Genomic DNA, 20,990 nt, shown 5'->3' with positions numbered 1-20,990 from the left:
GGGTTTGAACCTCCGGCCTTCTGGTTAGCAGTCAAGTGCCTCAGGCACTATGCTACCAGAGCTCCTTGCCATATAGTAAGGCCCCTAAATTTTCCCCTAATTTTTCCTTGAGGAACTCTATAGTTTTAGGTTTCACATTTAAGTCTTTGATCCATCTGAAGTTCGTTTTTGTGTATAGTGTGAGGTACAGCTCTTGTTTCATTTTTCTGCAAATGGATATCCAGTTTCATCAGCACCATTTATTAAACAAACATTCTCTTCCCCATTTAATGGATTTTGGTCCCATGTATGATGTTCTTGATGTCATCCCACAACTCGTCTGGTCTTCAGTCATTGGTGTTCAATGTGTCAAATCTGTTCTTCAGATTTAGATCTCTAAATTCAGGTGGGATGTAATCCAGGTTGCATTTTGGCTCTTGGGGGCATATTTTACTTTTCTTCAGCTTCAACTTAAACTGGTGGATGAGGAATTGGTGGTCTGTTCCATGATTAGCTCCTGACCTTGTTTTTACTGATGATATTGAGTTTCTCCATCATCTCTTTCCACAGATGTAGTCGATCTGATTTCTGTATATTACATCGGGTGAGGGCCATGTGTATAGCCACCATTTATATTGTTGAAAAAAGGTATTTGTGATGAAATAAATCGTTGGTCTGCAAAATTCTATCATGCAATCTCTAGCATCATATTTTCCAACTACTGATGATGCTTCTTTGTTTCCAACTTTTGTATTCCAATAACCAGAAATTATCAATTTGTCTTGATTGCATGTTTGGTCAATTTCAGACTGCAGAAGTTTATAAAAATCTTAGATTTCTTTGCCTTTGGCTTTAGTGGTTGGTGTATAAATTTGAATAATGGTAGTATTAACTGGTCTTCCTTATAGGCATATGGATATTTTCCTTTCATTGACAACATTGTACTTCAGGATAGATCTTAAAATGTTGTTTTTGACGATGAATGCAACCCCATTCCTCTTCAGTTGGTCATTCTCAGCATAGTACACCATACAATTGTCTGATTCGAAATAGCCAATGTCAGTCCATTTCATCTCACCAATGCCTAGGATATTGATCTTTATGTGTTCCATTTCATTTTTGACTACTTTGAATTTTCTTAGATTCATTCTTCATAGACTCCATGTTCTGATTATTAATGGATCTTTGCAGCCGTTTCTTTCCATTTTGAGTCATACCCCATCAGCAAATGAAGGTCCTGAAACCTTTACTCCATCCATGTCATTAAGGTCAACTCTACTTTGGGGAGGCAACTTTTCTCCAGTCATATTTTGAGTGCCTTCCAATCTGAGCGGCTTGTATTCAAGCACTATAACAGACAGTGTTTCATGGCTATTCATAATGTTTTCCAGTAATATATCAGATAGTATTTCACTGCTATTCATAAGGTTTTCAGTGGCCAGTTTTTTTCAGAAGTGGTCGTCCTCCTTTTCAGTCTGCCTTCATCTAGAAGCTCTGCTAAAACCTGTTCATCATGGGTGACCAAAATACTGGTGGCATAGCCTCCAGGCTCACAGCAACACACAAGCCACCACAGTGTAACAAACCAACACACTAGTGTTGTTGGGTGCCACCAAGTTGGCTTCGACTCATAGTGACCCTACATGCAACAGAACAAAACACTGCCCGGTACTGCACCAGCCTCACAATCCTTGCTATACCTGAGCCCATCATTGCAGCCACTGTGTCAATCCATCTCATTGAGAGCCTTCCCTTTTTCTTTTCTTTCTTATTTATTTATTTTTTAAAATTGTAATGTGGGTGAAAGTTTACAAAGCAAATTCACTTCCCATACAGCAGTTCACATATACTTTGTCTTATGATACTGACTAAAATTTACCACAATGCAACAGCTCCCCTCCCACTGCCTCCCCATAGTTACCTCTTCCCTGTGCCTTTCCCTCCATGCACTCCTGCCCCCTGAGATATGTCCCTGTGCATTCACAGCCCTTCTATTCTCCCATGATTGTTCTCTCCAAGGAGTCTATCTACTTAGTGTAAATCTTCACCTCATATGCCTGTCTTTTGTTTGGCTGGAAGCCACAGGTGTGGGTTCAGTTCCAGACCTGAAGGGCAGCTCGGGGCCATAGTCTCAGTGGTTCCGTCAGGCTCTATTAGATCAGAAAACCTGGTCCCTTTTTATTTTTTTTTTCCTCAAATGATTTTGAGTTTTGTTCTACATTGTTCTCTCACTCTATCCAGGGTCTCCTACATAGATCTCCCTCCGAGTGGTTGTCATTGGTAGCCAGGCACCATCTAGTTCTTCTGGTCTCATAGTCGTACAGGCTGAGGATTGCATGGTGTACCAGTTGCTTGGACTAATTGTTTTTGTGAATCTTTGGTTTTCTTCATTCTTCTTTGCTCTGGATGAGGAGAGACCTATCATTGCTTGCAAGCTTTTATGATCCCAGTCGCTACTCACCAAACTAGGAGGTGGAACAATGTTTTGTGTAATATGTTATGCCAATTTATCTTGATGGCCCCAGCAACTATGGTTGCAAGCCCACAGATCCAACTACTTGCTCTCTCTGGGTAGCTGGCTGTGGCCAAGAAGTGACTACAAACTTGTCCCTTGTCAGCTCTACTATACACCTGGGAATTCTTACAGAACATAGCAATACACTTGTAGAAACATTATCTGCCAACCCTATACGTGGTCTTGGGCACACTCCCCCTTGCATAGACATACCTAATAGTTCAGCCTGTCTACCCATCTATCCACCCATATACCTATGTTTACTTTCACAGACAGTGTAGTACTTTATGTGCAAAAGGGTTCATCTTTGTTGTCTGTACCTCCCAGGTACCTTTCTATGTCTTCCTCTTCCTCACTGCCACCATGCTGCTCACTCACATTTGGTACATTGCCCTTCTCTTCACCCAAATCAATACTTGTCTCTACCTATCTAACAGTGTTCCCTCCCCTCCCCTCTCACCCCTGGTAACCAACAAAAAAAATTTCCTCCCATATATAAACTTTTCCTTGACTTTTTACAATAACAGGCTAATACAACATTTGTCCTTTTGTGATTGACTTATCTCACTCAGCATAATGTCTTCCAAGTTCATCCACATTATGTGGTGTTTTGCAGATTCTACGTTATTCTTTAGAGTTGCATAGTATTCCATTGTGTGTATGTACCATAGTTTGGTTATCCACTCTTCAGTTGATGGACACCTAGGTTATTTCCATCTTTTGGTTATTGTAAATAGTGCTGTGATGAACATGGGTGTGCATATGTCTGTTCTTGTCCTGGCTCTCACTTCTTTAGGATATATACCTAGTAATGGAATGGCTGGGTCAAATGGTATTTCTAATTCCAAGTTTTTAAGGAATTGCCATACTGCTTTCTACAGGGGTTGTACCCTTTTATTATATAATGTCCTTCCTTGTCTCATGTGGTGGTTTTTGTCATAAAGTCAATTTGATCAGAAATTAATATGGCCACTCCTGCTCTTTCTTGGTTGCCATTTGCTTGATATATCTTTTTCCAACCTTTGATTTTTAGTCTATTTTTGTCTTTGTCTCTAAAGTATGTCTCTTGTAGATAGCATATTGATGGGTTTTGTTTTCTTATCCAGTCTGCACCTCTCCGTCTCTTGGGTGGTGCATTTAATCCATTAACATTCAGTGTAATTATCGACACGTATGAATTGGTTGCTGTCATTTTGTTATGTGTTTTTTCACGGTGTTCCTGGTTTCTTTGTTCCATGTAATTTTCTGTGCTGAGCTCATGAATCGTATTATCATTTCCTTTGTTGCTATTGTTTTAGTATTTGCTAAATATTTGTGCTTGTCCTTTTTTTTTATTGAGATGTGAAGGTTTATCGTTTTTCTTTGAGGTTACTCTGTGATTTATAATTTTCTCCCTGAGTTTAAAATAGTCCATTCTATCTTGCAAATCTCGACTTCCTCACCATTTAGAAGTTCTTTAGCTACACAGTATTTTCCCCCTTTTTGGTTTGTAGTTGTCCTCATTTTCCAATTGATGTCTCTGGTTCCCTGTTTACAATCTTTGTAAGCTTATTTTACTTTGGATACTTCCATAGCAGTGTTGGTTTCTTGGTTATATCATCTTGTGTATTAATGGTTGGTTGTTGTTTACTATTATTGGTTCTCTGTTCAAAGGACTCCCTTTAGTATCTCTTGTAAGGTTAGTCTGGTTTTAACCAATTCCCTTATTTTCTGTTTATTTGGAAATCACTTAATTTCAGCATCATATTTGAGGGACAATTTTGCCAGGTATATAATTCTTGGTTGGAAATTTTTCTCTTTCAGGGTTTTATATATACCACCCCATTGCCTTCTTGCTTTCATGGTTTCTGCTGAGAAATCAGAGCTTATTTTTATTGGTTATCCTTTGTAAGTAACTTTTCATTTTTCTTTTGCTGCTTTCAGGATTCTTTTTTTGTCTTTGTTTTGATGAAGTTGATGATATGTCTTGATGATTTTCTTTTGGGGTCTATCCTGTTTGGGGTTCGTTGGACTTCTTGAATGGATATATTCTTGTCTTTAATCATATCAGGGAAGTTCTCTTCCAACAAATCTTGGACAATTTTCTCAGTGGTTTTCCTTTTCTCTTCCTGTTCTGGAATTCTGATGACATGGAAGTTACTCCTTTTGATGGTATCCCACGTGAACCTTAGGCTTTCTTCAGTTTGTTTTGATCCTTTTTTACAATTGATTCCTTTCTAAAGAAGTATTCAGGTATTTGTCTTCAATCTTATTAATTTTGTCTTGCATTGATTCAATTCTACTCTTTTACTCTTTCAATGTGTTAATCTATTTCTGACAATTTAGTATTAATCTTCTGGATTTCTATCTGTAGATTTTGAATCATTTCTAATTTTTCATTTCTTTTGTCATTTTGTTCTTGTATTGTCTTTCAAAATTGTTCTAGGATTTTGTCTGTTTTTCTCCATTTTGTCAGTGTTTTCCTTGATTTGTCTCTCAATCTGTTGAAGGTACCTAAATATAATTCTTTTGAATTCCTTATCAGGGAGTTCCAATGCTGTGTCTTCCTCAGTGATGCGTTTCGTTTTGGGTCTGCATCCTGCTCCCTGCTTGTTTCTACCACTTTATCTTGTTTCTTTGTGTGGACTGTGACGGTCTGTTGTCTTTGAGACATTGTGACATTATTGTATTTAGATCTCTGTTAAATGTTTGTGAAGAGCAGCTAAGGGTCAGTCAGGCTGTTCTTGGTGGTCATTTATCATTGGCCAGTTGGTGGAGAAGAAAAGTGGTGTCTCTCAGTAACAGAAGCTGTAGCAGGTGTGGGGATAGTTGTGTCATATGGGGACTGTTGCTGTTTCCCACTCAGTTAGACAAAAATAACAATTGAATAACCATCAAAAAAGTAAAAACAAGAGGACAAAAAACACAGTGTGTAATCACACAAGAACAATAACCAAAAAAGGAAAAAAACCCCCTGCAATATCTAGTGAGAGGGCAATAAGAGAAAAAAGGTAAAGTAGGAGAATAATGAAGAAAAAAATGGGAAAAACACAAAAAGAAAAACAAGGAATGGGGTTAATCATGAGAAAGAAAAAAATTGGAACCAGGAACAGGGAGGAGAGAAAAAGCTGAAAATTAGAACCTGCGAAGGGAAGAATAAAGAATAATAGTAAAAAGGACAATAATAATAATAATTTTAAAACAGACAAAAACAAACTAAAAAAAAATTGGGGCAGGGCAGGGCACTAAATTAAGATGGCATATGCTTAAAGTCATACTTTGGGTCTTGTGGACTTGTTTTAATTTTCTATAGCTTCATCTTGAACCTGCATACAAGCAGTTGATGGTCTGTTCTGCAATTGTCCTCTGGCCTTGTTCTGATGATGTTGAATCTCTATCATCTCTTTCTACAGATTTAGAAAGAATTTTGCAAGGCTAATGACCTATTCATTGGAAATTTCTAGAGACACAATCCAGTAAATTAAGAGGCAAATTCTATTTTCTTAAAAAGCGAAATTTCCCTTAGAGATTGTTATGGGTTGAATTGTGTCCTCTCAAAAGATATGTTAGAATCTTATACCTGTAGATGTAATCCTATCTGAAAATAAGGTTTTCTTTATTATATTAGTGAGGCCACATCAGTGTAGGGTGTGTCCTAAACCTAATCACTTTTGAGTTATAAGGAGCTGCATAGAAACAGAGACAAGCAAGCACAAATGGGAGAAGATAGATACCTTTCCATGTGAAGACCACCAAGCCCATTTGTGCTTCAGAAGCTGAGACAGATAGAGAGACTTCTTCTATATCTATTTGTGCCCTGAATTTGGCCTTCTAACTTCCTAAATTTTGAGAAAATACATTTTTGTTCTTTAAGGCCACTCACTTGTGGTATTTATGTTATAGCAGCACTAGGAAACTAAGACAGAGATTTGAAATTTCATATTAATATTGTCATTTTCCTTTTCTTTAAAAAATGCGTTTTCTTGGGAGCAAACATGTTCTTTAAATACTAAAGCTAATAACTTTTCCCACTGTCTCCCAGGATTCATTGGGACAATGTGAGAGCTCTGGATATGGAAAATGAGAATAGTTGAAAAGCAGAGAAAAAGTATTGGAAAGGAGGTAGATATGAATGTTATCTAATTTAGATTTTTTTTTTCCCTAGGATCTTCTGCTTTTGGCCTTGAAGGAAACTAAATAATTAGTTGAAAGTTTTTTTTGAGTTAGGGGGTTAAGGTCTGATAGGGATGGTAAAAATACTTTAGTGATAAAATTAACTTAGACTTCTAAGATTTAAGGGCTGTTATTAACATCTCCTTGATGTTGTTGTTGTTATGTGCTATTGAGTTAGACCCAACTCATAACAACCCTTCTTTGGGTTTCCAAAGAGGTATCACTGCGGAAGTAGATTGCCTAACCTTCCTTCTGAGGAGGTGCTAGTGGGTTTGAACTGCCAGCCTTCTGGTTAGCAGTCAAGTGCCTTAGGCGGTATGCTACCAGAGTTCCTAATATCTCCTTGTTAGTCTAGGTTAATTTGGTTCTTCTTCATGGGGCCTGTTTCCTAATTTTGTCTTAATAATTTAACAAATAAACCAGCATATTTTTTGAATGAGTAGCTACTGTCTACAAAAAAAAAAAAAAAAAAATTGTTCTAGATAATTTGTTCTCAAAAATATTTTCTAGATGTTCTCAACATTTGCATTCAAACCTCCTAGAGCACTTCTAGGTGCCACTGCAAACCTACTGATCTTGAATTTTGGGGATAGGGGTTGATCTCAGTTTCTTAATCACCTTTGAAAATTATTGTGTTAAAGCAGTAGTTCTCAAACTTGAGGGTGCATTGGAGTCACCTGGAGGGCTTGTTAAAACATAGTTTTCTGGATCCCATCCCAGAGTTTTAGATTCAGTACTTTTGGGGTAGGGGCTGAGAATTTGCCTATCTACCAAGTTCCCAGATGATGCTGATGTTGCTGGACCACACTTTGAGAATCATTGTATTAGTGAGGGGTATAAAATATTAGATGCAATTCTGTCATTAAGGAGCTTATGCTATAGTTGGAGATAAGGCATATACTTAAAAATAAAACAAAGAATATAACATTACATATAATATTTGACATTAGACAAAGCAGTTAGGAAGAGATGGGATTTGATTTGCCACCCCCCCCATGGATGGAATGAAGATTTAAAAGAGAATAACATGGACAATCTTGATGAAGTTACAAAAGAACCAAAGTATAAAGGTATATGGGTATGTGTGAGGGTAGGTACTTGTTTGGTGTTATGCTTTATTTAGGACAGTAGTGTAGGGGCAAGGTTGAAAAGGTTAATGCCAGATTGTGAAGTGCTTTGAATGCTTGCCCTCTCTTCCCCACTTATATTCCTTACCAAAAATGCTGCACAGTCAGAAAGAGGAAGTTTCCCCTGCTGAGTATGCAGAGAGGAAGAACAAGGAAGCTCGGAGGGCCTGTGAGCTGTAATGACTGCTTTTACCCGTGAACCAATTGCAGAAGTAACAGGAAGACCAATGCACCAACCAGGCTAGGTCCCTCCGCCCTGAGGGTGTCACCACCCAAGCTGAAAGTGTCTAGGGAGATCAGACATTGCTGTCCGGATGCTCTCTTCTTCGAGGCCATCATGTCTTTGACTTCTGCCTACCAGCATAAATTAGCAGAGAAGCTCACTATTCTAAATGACCGAGGTCAGGGAGTTCTCATCCGTATATACAACATCAAGAAGGTAAGCATGAGCAACTGAGCCAATACTAATTATTCCAGCAATAGTAGGGCAGGAAACCCGGGGGCCAGCAGGTCCAGCAGTTAGAGTCCTCTTTCCTACTGGTTTAACTGGCCTCTGGCCACTCTTGGATAATATTGACCAGGCAGTGCTGACAGGCATCAGAGGAGCCTTTTCAGGGCTTCCCCTTTCTAGATATGATTCTTACCCCAGTGGGAGTGTCTGCTTTTAGCTGGGGAAAACGGTAGGGGCGTGGGTAAGAGATAATTGTGTTCTAAATCACTTGATAAAGGTCTGGGGTCTAGAATTCTGGGTTTTATAATTTACTAGTGATCACTTTGAGGATATCTAAGGTTGGGTCTTCTGGCAAAAACTCATCCATGGAGGTACTTCCCTAAAAGGAAAAAGAAAGATTAAATAAAAAACGGTAGGTACCTTCTGAGGTATTTAGAGTCTGGGACAATTTATACTCATAGAGGGGCTCGTGATGCTAGACAAAGGCTGTAGTTGGATGTGTGTGCTCCAGATAGGAACTGTGAAATTGGAGAAGCTGGTGGCAAGAGGTGTGTTAGGAGCTGGGTTATCCATGTTGTTGTTGTTGTTATGTGCCGTTGAGTCGGCCCCGACTCATAGCGATCCCTCCTTGGGTTTCCGAGGCAGTATCACTACAGAAGTAGGATTACCCAACCTTCCTTACAAGGAGTGGCTGGTGGGTTTGAACCGCCAGCCTTCTGGTTAGCAGTCAAGTGCCTTAGGCACTATGCTACCAGAGCTCCATCGGGAAGGATAAATAGTGACCCTATTTAAATTGGGTTTCTAAGACTATACATCTTTAAGGAAGTACATTGCCTCATCTTCCTTCTGCAGAGCAGCTGGTGGGTTTGAACCACTGACCTTCTAGTTAGCCTCCAAATGCCTTACCCACTATGCCACGAGAGCTCCTTAAATAAAGGGGTAGGAATGAGGAATTCCTGAAAGAGAAAAATAGGAGACTCGAGGGAAGAACTTTTGTATATTTTGTAATAGAACAAATCACCAGGAACATGGTTTCTCTGTTCCTATGCCTTCTGTGAATGTCCTTTAGGATGAGATACTTATATAAAGCATGTAGTTGTGACAATGAGTTGCCCACAGAGTCTAACTTCTGAGCAGCTGCTCCTTCCGGCTTCAGTTGAGGGCGGGGAAAGGACTTCCTCTTTGTGCTGGAACCAAGCAGACATTAAACTTTACCCAGCAAGACAATATGCCAGGTTTTCACTTAGCTCTTCTGATGGTTGGCTTAATATTCTGGAACTTGTTCCTGACCTGTTTTCATGATTTTATAAATAATTTCTAGATTTCTTTTTCCTAAGAGAGATTGTGAGAGTGAATGATGTAGGAAGAATTATGTTTCTGAGGCTGGGGGAAAAGAGCTGAAATATAGTATGGTTTATCTGTTCAGACATGTTCAGACCCCAAATCCAAGCCACCTTTCTTAGTGGAAAAGTCCATGGAATCATCTCTCAAGTACATCAACAAGAAATTTCCCAACATAGATGTCCGAAACAGCACGGTAAGTAATCAGTCTCTCTTCTCTTTCTGAAAAAACTCTATCCTTGGATAGCTTGAACTCTTTTCTTTTGACTGCTCATCTTCAAATTTGGTATGGGATGGAGTCACCTTCTTTTAGTTTTCTGAACTTCAAACGTAGGACTTCAGGTGGTTGTAGTTTGGAGAATTCTGAGAAATAAGGTGGGATTCTTCCAGGGTTAACTGGAGCATCGCTCCTTTCTCTGTTGTAAGATTCATGTGAGCACTTTGTTCTTGTAGAGGAAGATAGCTCTGTCAACTTACCAGAATGCATATATTTTATTGTTGTTCCTGTTTCCCACTCAGTGTTTCTTTGCTACTGGTCTCAGAATTATTCATCCAGTGAGATATCACTTATGTCTTCTCTCTCATTAAATGTTGGCCCTAGATTTCTCACTCATCTTACCTGTACCATCTTCTTCTTCTACTTCTTTTGACTTTAATATAAATTGCAACCCTTGTAAACTGAAAGGGAATTTATAATCCCTTCTTATTTAGTTTTCTATATCTAGTCAAAATCATATGCAACCTTACTAGCTAGATAGAAAATCTCCTTTGTTTAAAGACTTTCAAAGAGTTGAGTATTTTCCAACTTTCTCTGTCAGTGTATTTTAACCCTCTCTAAGAATGTTTTGTGTGTAATTCATACTCTCCTTGGATCATCTTGATCAATTATCTTATTTTGTTTTCCAAAGCAACATTTAGGACCAGTACATCGGGATAAAGTGGAAATAATTAGATTCCTCACCAACTACTACCAGTCATTTGTGGATGTCATGGAATTTCGGGTGAGCTTTCTCTAGCCCAGATCTCCAGCATAGGCATCATCCTTCAGAGACTATATCTTTCTTAGTAGATGTTCACTTATGTTGCTTAGTACCCAAACTCAAACCAAACCCCCACTGCCATCAACTCAATTCCAACTCATAGCAACCCTGTAGGACAGAGTAGAGTTGTCCCATAGGGTTCCCAAGACTTAAATTTTTATGGACACAGACTGCCACATCTTTCTCCCATGGAGCAGCTGGTGGGTTTGAACTGCTGACCTTTTGGTTCACAACTGAGCACTTTAGCCACTGTGCCACCAGGACCCCTTTTGCTTAGTACAGTTACTTGAAAAACATAAGGAATGTGCTGATATGGAAAGGTACCTAGTTGTATTGTTAAATGAAATCAAGTTATAGAATAATATAATACATAATTATATTTTTATTTAAAATGATATATAAACTTATATATATATATATATTATTAGCATACATACTAAAGATTTGGACTATTATACATTAAACTGTTAATAATAATTATCTTTGGTTACATTATGATTGGTTTCAATTTATTAAGCTATATAGAACAATAGTCATTGTACTACTCTTGCAAGGTTTGAAATTAAATATCGGGAGAAAAATATTTAAAGTTTTTGAAAACTGAAATACAACAACATATTTTTGTTGTATTTCAGTTATTCTTCACCTGGATTTACTATGTGTTAGTATTTTGCCACATTTGTTTCTCTAGCCCTATTTTTTCCCTCCATGAACCATTTGAGAATTAGTTGTGGATATCATTTGTCCCCCAAAATGCTTTAGTGTTCATCTCCTAGGAACAAGAACATTTTCTAAAAATATGTAATTCTAATGCAATGATTAGGAGCTCTGGTAGTGTAGTGCCTAAGGCACTTGACTGCTAACCAGAAGGCTGGTGGTTTAAACCCACCAGCCACTCTTTGGAAGGAAGGTTGGGCAATCTACTTCCATAGTGATACTGCCTTGAAAACCCAAGGAGGGGGTCACTATGAGTTGGGTCAACTCGACAGCACATAACAACAACAACAACAATACAATGATTGTACTCAGGAAATGTAACTTTGCCACAGTATTATTCACTAACATGCAGCTCATACTCAAATTTCTTCACTTATCCCAAAGATCACACACTGAATCTAGTTGTCATGCCTGGTTATAGTCTTTAATCTAGAATAGTTCTCCAGCTTTTATTTGTCTTTCAGGACCTATTCAAAGAGTTTGGACTAGTTATTTCTCAGAATATCCCTCAATTTGGATTTGTCTGATTGTTAACAGTTTTTGGTAGGAAGGCTACATAAGTACGTTTTGAGTTTCTGATGATGAACATGTACTATTTTTGTAACTATAAAAATTTGAGTACTAAAATTATATAATACAATGTTTATGAAGGGCAAATTGATAATATATTTCAAAAGTCTTAAAAATGTATAGTTCTTAATATAGCAATTCTTCCACTAAAACTTTATTTGAAGAAAACAATTTAGAAGGAATACAAAGATATATGTACAAGAATGTATTCTGTTACATTATTTATAATAGTGACAATTTGGTAGTTATTGATATGTCCAATAATAAAGGCTTAGTTAAAAGTTTAGGGTATATGCCTGTAAATGAATATTATATAGGTACTAAAAATGATAATTTATATTAATTGGGTTAGAAAAACATTCTTTACATCCTGCTTAGTATAAAAGCAAATTACAATAACAGCTTAAGAAATAAGATGTCACTAAAAAGTTTATTTACATAGATAAACATGCATATTAAGATGGGAATTTCTGATTGGTGGAGTAATGAGTCGTTTTAAAAACTAATTAAAATTATGCTTGCCTATATTTTTTATTTTTTCTATAATGAATATGTATTAGTTATATATTTCAGAGATGATATAAAATTTAGGCCTCAATACCTCTGAGCAATTCACATTTGTGGTAGTGTTAGAGTATTTCTTCAGATTATAGGAATAAAGGGTGTGGGGCCCTGCTTTAGATGTCCTGTGCCTAACCTAGGGAGCTAATCCAGGATATTTATCAGATCACACAAGGAAGAGAGAAGTGGGAACATGGAGGACTATAATGTCTGAAAAAGGGTCAGGTCAGGGGGCATTAATCTTGGAATTGAGAATCATGGTTGAGAAGAAGGTAGGCATTGGTGAAGGCAATGGAAAGAATACTGGAAGCATACTTGAAAAGCCTCTTACTAGGGAAAGTTGGAGCCCAAAAGAGACTTTTAGGACATCTGATGGTTGCTTTGGTGGTAAGGTTCTGAGCCCAAGGTGTTTGGTATGGCTTATCTAGGGCAGGAAAGGAAGTAGGCTGAGGTATGGTGTATTGTAGAGTAGGTAGCCTTTGAATCAGACATCTGATTTCAAACTTCACCTTTACCACTTATAAATTGTGTGACTTTAGGCAAATCTTTGAATCCTAGTTTCCTTACCTATAAAATGGGGAAATAAAATTTAATACATAGGGTGTTTGTGAAGATTAAATGAGATTATGTATGGAAGGCATCTAGCATAGTGTTTAGCATATAATAAAGTAATTGGCCAACAAATGTTAATTCTGTTCCTTTCTGATTCTTGTCTTTAGAGTATAAGACCTGTATAGTGACAGTGGTTTATACCTGGCTGAAAGTGAACCTCAGCTATATTGGGAATTGTGTCATAGGTAGGTGTTGGAGAAAGGCACCCCTAGTGAATGAGGCAACATAGATAGACATAGACAGAGGTCTAGAGGTCATGTAGTATAGAGAAGTCCATGGGTGCTGGATTACTAGCTCTGGGATCTTGGGCAAGTTTCTAATTACTCTTAGCCTCAGTTCTCCCATCTGTAAACTTAGATATAGCCTTTTTGGGAAATATTCTCCCCTCCACACACTTTTAAAGCATATAGTTTAATACATTCTGACATGTGTACACCTGTGTAATCACTACCATAATCATGGTACAGAAGATTTCCATCACCCCAAAAGTACCCCCTTGTCTCTTTCCAGTGAATCTCTACTACCACTCCTGGCCCCAGGCATCCACTGATTTGCTTTGTATTACTATAGATTAGATATTTATTTTCTGGAGAATCATATAAATGGAATCTATGCAGCATGTACATTTTTGTGTCTGACTTGTTTCACTCAGCATAATATTTTTGAGATTTACCCATCTTGTTGTATGTATCAGCATTTCATTCCCTATTTTTTCTGAGTACTGTTTAACTATATGAATATACAGTACCATAATTTATTTTTCCATTCAGATAGAGAAGGAGAGAGAGAGAGAGGGTTTAAAATTTTTTACTACAGTAAGTATCTATAACAAAAATTTGTACTTTTAACCATTCTGAAATGTACAATTCATTAATTACATTTAGTATGTTGTGCAACCATCACATTATCCATTTCCAAAGGTTTTTTATCACCTCAAGCAGGAAGTAAGTTTTCTTTCTTTTTCTTTTTTTCATTGTGATTTGGGTGAAGATTTACAGAGCAAATTCACTTTCCATACAGCAGTTCACATATACTTTGTTTCATGTCATTGACCACAGTTTACCACAATGCAACAGCTCCCCTCCCACTTCCTCCCCCTAGTTACCTCTTCCCCGTGTCCATCCCTCCATACACTCCTGCTCCCTGAGCTGTCTCCCTGTGCATAAGCAGCCCTTCTTTCTCCCATGATTGTTCTCTCCAAGGAGTGTATCTACTTGAGGTAAATGTTTAACTCATATGCTTGTATTTTGTTTGTCTGGAAACCACAGGTGTGGGTTCAATTCCAGACCTGAAGGGCAGCTAGGGGCCATAGTCTCAGTGGTTCCACCAGGCTCTATCAGACCAGCAAACCTGGTCCCCACTTTTTTTTTTTTTTTTTTCTCCAAATGATTTTGAGTTTTGTTCCACATTGTTCTCCCTCTCTATCAAGGATCTCCTACATAGATCCCGGAAGTAAGTTTTCTTTAAGCAATAACTCCATCTCCCTTTCCTTGAAGCCCGTGGTAACCACTATTCTCAATTTGAAGATTATTACCAGGTCTCTGACCTAGTCCTCTTTCAATTTATTGTTGGTATGGTCAGATCCACCTTTTGTCTGTCAGTTTGTCGTGCTGTGGTAGCTTGTTGTTACAATGATGCTGGAAGCTATGCTACTGATATTTCAAATAGCAACAGGGTCACCCATGATGGACAAGTTTTAGTGGAGCTCCCAGAAATAAGACAAACTAGGAAGATCCACTTCCAAAAAAACTGGCCACTGTAAACCTTATGAATAGCAGAGAAACATTATCTGATGCAGTGTCAGAGGATGAGCCCCTCAGGTTGGATGACACCCAAAATATGACTAGGGAAGAGCTGCCTCCTCAGAGTAGAGTTGGCCTTCATGACGTGGATGGAGTGAAGGTTTTGGGACCTTCATTCGCTGATGTGGCATGACTCAAAATGAGAAGAAACAACTGCAAACATCCATTAATAATCTGAATGTGAATATACCAAGTATGAATCTAGGAAAACTGGAAGTTGTAAAAAGAAACAGAACACATAAAGCTAGATATTATAGGTACAATGAAGAGAAAAGTCTGAAGAAGGGTCAGGTCAGAGGGTATTAATCTTGGAGTTGAGAATTATAGTTAGAAAGAAGATAGGCACTGGTGAAGGCAATGGAAAGAATACTGGAAGCATATTTGAAAAACCTCTTACTCTAGGGAAAGTTGGAGTTCAAAAGAAATTTTTAGGATGTCTGTGATGGTAAAGTTCTGAGCCCAAGGTGTTTGGTATGGCTTCATTAGGGCAGGAAAGTAAAATTTTGCATGCAAGTAAAATTTTGCTGAAGATAATTCAAAAATGGTTACAGTGGTACGTCGACAGGGGACTGTCAGAAATTTAAGCCAGATTCAGAAGAGGACGTGGAATGAGAGATATTATTGCTGATGTCAGATAGATCTTGGCTGAAAGCAGAGAATACTAGAAAGATGTTTACCTGTGTTTTATTGACTATGCAAAAGAATTTGACTGCATGGATCATAACAAATTATGGATAACATTGCAAAGAATGGAAATTTCAGGACACTTCATTGTGCTTATGAGGAACTTGTACAAAGACCAAGAGCTGTCATTCAAACAGAAGAAGGGGATACTGCATGGTTTAAAATCAGGAAAGGTGTGCATCACGCTTGTAGCCTTTCAGCATACTCATTCCATCTGTATGCTGAGCAAATAATCTGAGAAGGTGGGCTTTATGAAGAAGAACATGACATCAGGATGGAGGTCGATTCATTAATAACCTGTGATATGCAGGTTACTCAACCTTGCTTGCTGAAAGTGAAGAGGACTTGAAGCACCTACTGATGAAAATAAGAAGATGGAATCCATCCTTCAGTATCAATTATACCTCAACATAGAACAAAAATCTTTACAACTGGACAACAAGCAACATCATAATAAACAGAGAAAAGATTTTTTAAAAATTTATTTATTTTTATTTTTTCAGTGTTCCCTCCCCTCCCTCCCATCCCTAGTAACCAACAAAGAAAATTTCCTTCCATATATAAACATTTCCTTGACTCTTTACAATAATGAACTAATACAATATTTGTCCTTTCATGATTGACTTAAGGAGTTCTGGTGGCATAGTGCCTAAGGCATTTGACTGCAGTTCAAACCCACCAGCCATTCCACAGAAGGAAGAACTGGGCAGTCTACTTCCATAAACATTTACTGTCTTGGAAACCCAAAGGGGGTTGCTATGAGTTGGCATTGACTCAATGACAGTGAGTTTGAGTTTTGTAATTGACTTATTTCACTCAGCATAATGTCTTCCATGTTATGTGGCATTTTGTAGATTCTACGTTATTCTTCAGTGCTGCGTAGTATTCCATTGTGTGTATGTACCATAGTTTGGTTATTCATTCTTCTGTTGATGGGCACCTAGGTTATTTCCATCTTTTTACTATTGTAAATAGTGCTGTGATGAACATGGGTGTGCGTGTATCTTAAACAAAGAAAGAATTGAATTTATATATTTAGATCCACAATCAGTGCCCATGGAAGCAGCAGTCAAGACATCAAACAATGTTCTGTGCTGGGCAAATTAGCTGCAAAAGACCTCTGTAAAGTGTTTAAGAGCAAAGATGTCCCTTTGAAGACTAAAGTCCATCTGACCTCAACTCACTGCTGTCAAGTTGGATCAGACTCATAGTGACCCCTCCTTAGGGTTCCAAGGCAGTATCATTATGGAAATAGATTGCCTCATCTTCCTTCTGAGGAGTGGCTGGTGGGTTTGAACCGCCAGCCTTCTGGTTAGCAGTCAGATGCCTAAGGCACTATGCCACCAGAGCTCCTAAACCATGGTATTTTTAATAGTGTCATATGCATGTGGGAGCTGGACAATGAATAAGAAAGACTGCAGAAGAATTGATGCATTTGAATTATGATATTGGTGAAGAATATTGACTACACCATGGACTGCTAGAAGAACAAACAAATCTGTCTTGGAGGAAGTACAGCTAGAGTGCTCCTTAGAAGTGAGAATAGCCAGATTTGGTCTCTCATACATTTGTCCTGTTGTCAGAAGAGATCAGTCCTTGGAGAAGGATATCATGCTAGGTAAAGTAGGTCAGCAAAAAAGGGGAAGACCCTCAGTGAGCTGCATTGACCCGATGGCTGTGACAATGGGAGCAAGCACGGCAGTGATTGTGAGGATGGTGCAGGACTGGGCAGTGTGTTCTGTTTTATATAGGATTGTTATGAGTTGAAACCAGCTCAACAGCACCTAACAACAACATGGTCAGATCATGGACTGTTCTGCAGGCATTATAGAGAGTGCACTATCAGATGACTTCAAGGACTTTTAGTATGTACAATGGAAGTCATCTACCAGGACTTTTAGCATGTACAATTGAGTGAGAAAAGCAAAATGTCAAGAAGGGTGTAATATTATCTCAATTTTGTAACATAAAAAAACCAAAAAACACCACCATCGAGTTGATTCTGACTTACAGTGACCCTAAAAGACAGAGTAGAACTGCCCCATGGGGTTTCCAAGGCTGTAAATCTTTATAGAAGTAAACTTCCTCCTCCTCTCATGGAGCAGCTGGTGGGTTTGAACCATCAATCTTTTGGTTAACAGCCAAATGATTTAACTACTGAGCCACCAGAGCTCCTTTTGTAACATGAATGATGACCAAAGAAATTCTCTCTCTCTCTCTCTCTTTCTCCCTATTTTGATGGTGTAGTGCCTAAGGTATTTGACTGCTAACTAGAAGGCTGGTGGTTCAAACCTACCAGCTGCTCTTCAGAAGGAAGACTGGGCAATCTACTTCCGTAGAGATACTGCCTCGAAAACCCAAGGAGGGGTTGCTATGAGTCGGAACCGACTCGACGGTTTTTGGATTATAATAAATTATATAAATAGGGAGAAAAATAAGAAATGATACACCAGATTGTTAAACTGGTTTACCTGGGGGATGGGGTAGATGGAGAGTGGGTGCTGATGTGGGGAGAGCAAAGTATACACAATAAAACTGTGTATTTGATATGATTTTATTTATGTAAAATTATGTTAGAAAGAAAAAGGATGCCTATCATACTGAAATAAAGGTTAAATGAAGTGTATGAAAATGATCTAGTAAGTATTCAACACGCAGTAGTTGGTCAGTAAACAGAAACATAGATAGTTGGGTAGTATTGCCGTTTGATAATGTGATTAACTCCCCAGAACAGGGGATGCAGTCCAAGAACAGACTTACTCTTTTTATTTTATTTTAAGAGCTTGTTTTACATTCAATGTCACGCATACATTTAGTTTCATTCCCTATTCGCCATGTCCAACCCTAACCTAGTCTCCTCCCCTCCCTACCCTGTAACCCTCCCCCTGTGCCCTTCATATTTATGCACTCCTGTTTGTCCTGCATTTCCTCAATTTGAATGTTGGTCCTCTGGTGTCCCATGGTCTATTGCTCTAAGGGATGTATTACCATAGAGTATGTGGGTGCCTCATCCTGGGTTGAGTGGTCTGCATGTACATCTTGTTAGCTATGGGGCTGAGAGCCCCCCTCCCCCAGGGGTGAGTTTTATTCTAGGTGCAGAATGTATATTTCATCTGACCAGTAATTGTGGTTATTATTGAGTTTTTTGGATTTTGAAGAACAGACTTACTTTGGGATTCATCAATAAAAATGGGTTTTATTTTTGACATTTTCCAAAGAGCTTGTCAGATGATCTATTTTTGTAACTTTTTTGTTGACAAAGTAGTCATGGGGATGGTATGTTCCAGAAGAGTGTGCATAATATAGTTATGACTTGTGTCTGTGGAAGCATGGGCATCTGCACAGGTTAGCCTGATAGGAGCCCACAGAAGTCTTACTGAGGAAGAAATTCCTCCCTGTGTTTAATAATACTTCCCTTCTTCTACTTGGTGAAGGGAAAAGAAGGGAAAGAACCTATCCCCTCAAATTCTAGTAGTACATGTTACTTTCTCTTTATTCTTTATTCATTCTCCTTCCAATTCTACCCACAGGATCACGTATATGAACTTCTCAACACCATTGATGCCTGCCAGTGCCATTTTGATATTGTAAGATCATTTGTAATTCTTTCACCCAAGAACTACAGAAAAGGCTAAGTCTAGGCTGGAACAGGGTGGGGCCATAGGAATGGCTATTACATTTATTCATTACCATGACTATAATTCTTTTGTAAAAAGTGCTGAAATTAAAATGTACTTACATGTTAAGCAAATTAGCAATGTGATTTATTTAATACAAAATTATAGTGAAATCTTATTGCTTTACCTTCCCAACCCCCAAATTCTACATTATTTTCTAGCCTTCTCATTTCTTGAGCTCTCTTAGCCCATGACGTTTTTGTTTTCCTTTGGAGTGTTTTTTTTTTTTTTTTTTTAATTGTGTTTTACGTGCAAATTTACAGAGCAGAATTTATTTTACATTCAACGTTTCGTGTATGTTTGGTTTCACTCCCCAATTACCATCCCCAAGCCTAACACACTCTCCTCCTTTCCCTTTCCAGTAACCCCCTTGCCTGTGCCCTTCTTAGTTATACAGTCCTGTCTGTCCAGCTTTTCCTCTGTGTGAATGTTGCCCTTCTGGTGCCCCATGGCCAATTGCTCCAAGGGATGTACCTCCTTAGAGTAGGTGGGTGCATCGCCCTGGGTTTAGTGTTCTGCATGTAAGTCTTATTACTGTTGGGCTGAGAGCCAGCCCTTGGGAGTGAGTTTTATCCCAGGCCCAAAGTGTATCCCAGGGCCATAGTCTTGGGGGTCCCCCCAGACTCCATCCAACCAGTAATTCTGGTCATTACTGTGTTTTTGGATTGTGTTCCATGTTTAGCCCATGACTTTTGTTAAAATTTTCTCCTTCTGATCTTCCACACATTTTTCTGTCAGTTTCTACTTCTAAATAGACCCATTCAGAATCTATTTACCATTGTTTGCAATGGTTGGGGAAAGAGGAAGATCTAGATTAACTGGCCATGCTGCTTTTGGATTCCTGTGCATTTTCCTTGTAGAATCTCAACTTTGACTTCACTCGAAGTTACCTGGACTTGATTGTGACTTACACTTCAGTTATTTTGCTTCTGTCACGGACTGAGGATCGACGGATACTCATTGGCATGTACAACTGTGCCCATGAGATGCTGCACGGGCACAGGTGAGTCAAGGGGACATATTAAATGAAAAGTGTGTGGTGCTATGAGATAGGAGGTCAGAGGATTGACAGGAAATAGATGCCATCCGTTCTCATAAGAATCTATGATCTACATGAGGACCCAGGTAAAACAGAACAACTCAGGAGTCCTTATAAAGGCATATACCAACAGATGTGGTTTTCCATATAGTTAACTCTTGAATACCTGTAGTGGGTTATCCAATTTGCATTGCCTCTGATCAGTTTTTAATCCTGGGCTGGCTTCTATTCTGCTTTTCAGGTTATTGTAAAAACAAAGAAAATTCTTTTTAGTATTGGTAGGAATAGTACTAATAAGATAAAGCCATTAGAGGTAAGTAATATATGATAATACATTTGAAGCCAAATATAAATGGCCTTTGGATTATCTGTAATTCTGTCTCTCTCTATTAGTACAAATGTAAGTATTTAAGGGCTGTAAAAATGAAGACTAGAGGGATCAGAGTGGGCTGTGGCATAATGTTCTGTGCATACATGTATGTTCCCATGCATCTACATGGATACCTAGATACATGCCCTAGCCATTAGCTTTGATTATTTTATGACTTGTGGGTTGTGTACAGATTGAGATTCAGGCGTATTACTGAATTTCCAACTAATCAACAAGAATTTATAGAGTATCTATCATGTGTCCGGGAGCTCTGGTAGCATAGTGGCTAAGGCACTTGACTGCTAACCAGAAGGCTGGCGGTTCAAACCCACCAGCCACTCCTCGGAAGGAAG

The 20,990-nt window shown here is 38.4% G+C and overlaps 1 protein-coding gene across 1 annotated transcript in view; it reads left to right on the top strand.

Moving 5' to 3' along the window:
- The first annotated feature begins 8,110 nt into the window (after positions 1 to 8,110).
- The window catches only part of NCKAP1L (NCK associated protein 1 like), a 120,155-nt gene continuing 107,275 nt past the window's right edge, over positions 8,111 to 20,990 (top strand). The window contains exons 1-6 of the mRNA XM_007949606.1: positions 8,111 to 8,212; positions 9,651 to 9,761; positions 10,474 to 10,566; positions 19,082 to 19,138; positions 20,089 to 20,231; positions 20,328 to 20,353. Coding sequence (XP_007947797.1) covers positions 8,111 to 8,212; positions 9,651 to 9,761; positions 10,474 to 10,566; positions 19,082 to 19,138; positions 20,089 to 20,231; positions 20,328 to 20,353 — 532 coding nt within the window. The remainder of the gene's footprint in view (positions 8,213 to 9,650; positions 9,762 to 10,473; positions 10,567 to 19,081; positions 19,139 to 20,088; positions 20,232 to 20,327; positions 20,354 to 20,990) is intronic.

The sequence above is a fragment of the Orycteropus afer genome, unplaced genomic scaffold (genome assembly GCF_000298275.1).
Source record: "Orycteropus afer afer isolate SDZICR_OR568_19922 unplaced genomic scaffold, OryAfe1.0 scaffold00247, whole genome shotgun sequence".
Classification (NCBI taxonomy): Eukaryota; Metazoa; Chordata; class Mammalia; order Tubulidentata; family Orycteropodidae; genus Orycteropus; species Orycteropus afer.
Note: the sequence above shows the minus strand (reverse complement) of the source record. Positions and strands in the feature narration are given on the sequence as shown.